The 2,848-nt window shown below is 43.2% G+C and overlaps 1 protein-coding gene across 1 annotated transcript in view; it reads right to left on the reverse strand.

Annotated features, from left to right (window-relative positions):
- Nucleotides 1-2,848, reverse strand: part of LOC107698440 (plexin-D1-like) — a 68,520-nt gene that overhangs the window by 36,312 nt on the left and 29,360 nt on the right. The window contains exon 12 of the mRNA XM_016499458.1: nucleotides 746-903. Coding sequence (XP_016354944.1) covers nucleotides 746-903 — 158 coding nt within the window. The remainder of the gene's footprint in view (nucleotides 1-745; nucleotides 904-2,848) is intronic.

A 2,848-nucleotide genomic window follows, 5' to 3' on the forward strand; every position in this document is an offset into this window, starting at 1 on the left:
GTGAGTGAGTGTGTGTGTGTGAGTGAGTGAGTGTGTGTGTGTGTGTGTGTGTGTGAGTGAGTGTATGTGTGAGTGTGTTTGTGTGTGTTTGTGTATGTGTGTGTGTGTGTGTGTGTGTGTGTGTGCGTGCGTGTACGTGCGAGTGTGTGTGCATGCGTGAGTGTGTGAGTGTGTGTGAGTGAGTGTGTGTGTGTGTGAGTGCGTGTGTGTGGGAGTGTGTGTGTGTGAGTGCGTGTGTGTGGGAGTGTGTGTGTGTGAGTGCGTGTGTGTGGGAGTGTGTGTGTGTGAGTGCGTGTGTGTGGGAGTGTGTGTGTGTGAGTGCGTGTGTGTGGGAGTGTGTGTGTGTGAGTGCGTGTGTGTGGGAGTGTGTGTGTGTGAGTGCGTGTGTGTGGGAGTGTGTGTGTGTGAGTGCGTGTGTGTGGGAGTGTGTGTGTGTGAGTGCGTGTGTGTGGGAGTGTGTGTGTGTGAGTGCGTGTGTGTGGGAGTGTGTGTGTGTGAGTGCGTGTGTGTGGGAGTGTGTGTGTGTGAGTGCGTGTGTGTGGGAGTGTGTGTGTGTGAGTGCGTGTGTGTGGGAGTGTGTGTGTGTGAGTGCGTGTGTGTGGGAGTGTGTGTGTGTGAGTGCGTGTGTGTGTTTGTGCATGTGAGCGTGTGTGTGTGTGTGTGTGAGAGAGTGTGTGCATGTGCGTGAGCGTGTGCGTGTGCATGTGTGTGTGTGTGTGTGTGTGTGTGTGTGTGTGTGCTGTACCTTCTGTATGTGTGGGTCCGGGCAGCGTGTGGTGATGGAGTGGCACTGCTCCCGCTGCTGACAGCTGTTCTCACACCAGACACAGATGTGACCCTGCGCCTGACGGCCCCAACACTGAGAGCAGTCGCTGTCGCCTGCACTGCAGCTGTAGACCTCCACTGCACACACACACACATATCATTACACATCTGTCCTCTGAGGCCCTTCCAGAAGTCTGAACCGTTGCTTTAACCTGGGTCACACATGACATCCAGCCAGGGTGAGCTGGGGACACTGTCCCACACACAACAGGCCCTGGGCTCCACGAATGCTGAACACGAGCACATGACAGCATCAACAAACTACAGGCCTGCAGGCCATTCTGTGTATTTGATAATATCTGTGTTACTCCTCACTGGATTATTCACTGTACACCCGTCAACAACAGTGATCTTGATATGGGAAATGAGCAGAGAACTCTCAAACAACAATTCTGCAAAGTTTCAGAAGCATGAGAAAGCTTCAACCATTAATGAGCAAAAACTGGATGTGCTGGTCTCTTTGAATATAAAATCAATTATTACATGTAAATTGTTAATGAGCTCATTCATTTGTCACACTGCAGGACCATTCAAGTTAACTAGTAAAGACGATGGTGATTAAAAAATTACCTAAAATCAGTACCAAAATTTATACATTCCCTCGCAGACTAACAAAATGGTTTAGAAATAATTTTCACTCAGAAATTGCTAGTAAATTTCACAATTAATTACTAAGAAATGGCAATTAACACATTAAATTATACTGAACAAAATTATAAACGCAACACTTTTGTTTTTGCCCCCATTTGTCATGAGCTGAATTCAAAGATCTAAGACCATCAAATATTGAAATAGAACTGGAATGTATTTTCTTGTAAAAACTACACCAATAATCTTTGTTTTATTCTAAAAGAAAACAAATCTTTCTTTCATTCTACTTCTAAAAATCCTTACAATGCACATTCATATACATTTTTAACTTAAAATCTTTATGTTGATTTTCATGTTAATTTTGCAGACAAATTTGTACACAGAAATGAGCTAAATCTGACAAAATCTCCCAAAAATGTGTTAATGAATGGATGAATGTATGGATGAACAGGTGTGTTGGTAGGTAGTAGGAGTGTAACGGTTCTCCACCTTAACTTAAATTCAACTTAAATCTGACGACGCATCTGTAATGTGGTTTGTTGAAAATAACAACAACACATAAAACAGACAGAGTTGGGCAAATGCATGTTTCTGTCGATGGATACGCATTCTGGCTTCCCAAAACATTACAACAACAGCGATGAACAAAAGAAAGGTGGACAAAGCAGTCACTGTTAGTAAAGTTTGTTCAGTGCGAGTGCTGTATGCTGGAGGATGAGCAGTCATTATGCCGTCATCATTTGATTTTAATGTTTTAATGATTTTAATGTTAATCAAACAACAAAAGACAAGGGGCCTCATTTATAAAATGTTGCGTATAAACCATCCTAAATTTGTTGTAAAACGCATTTCTCAAAAGTGCGTAAGTGCGATTCAGAGAAAACGACCGTGCGCACAAAAACACGTGCGTACACCTCTCTTCCAGATGTGACATTTATAAATCGCAAATGATCTTGAAATTGTGCGCAGCTGACTGCTGTCAGATCTCCGCCTTGTAAACGCCCCCTAATTAATATCATTACCATATAAAAGGGCACACGCCAATATCCGAATTTCTATGCTTGAGAATGACAAACACAAAGAAAAAAATCTTTACTGAGTCTGAAACTGAGGTCCTGCTGGCGGAGGTAGAGGTTCGTGCGGCGACGCTTTTTATTTAATAATTCTGTGGACAAACAATGTGTGGTTATATTTTTTCTATTGACTATTATCAAAATTACTACTTCTAGAAACAACAGAAATAATAATAATAATAATAATAATAGTAGTAGTAGTAGTAATACTGTGAGTGTGAGAGTGTGTGTGAGTGTGTGTGTGCGTGTGTTCGCACATGTGTGTGTGAGAGTGTGCGTGTGAGTGTGCGTGTGAGTGTGCGCGTGTGTTCGCACGTGTGTGTGTGTGTGTGTGTGTGTGTGTGTGTGTGTGTGAGTGC

The sequence above is a fragment of the Sinocyclocheilus anshuiensis genome, unplaced genomic scaffold (genome assembly GCF_001515605.1).
Source record: "Sinocyclocheilus anshuiensis isolate Anshui unplaced genomic scaffold, SAMN03320099.WGS_v1.1 scaffold1662, whole genome shotgun sequence".
NCBI classification, from domain to species: domain Eukaryota; kingdom Metazoa; phylum Chordata; class Actinopteri; order Cypriniformes; family Cyprinidae; genus Sinocyclocheilus; species Sinocyclocheilus anshuiensis.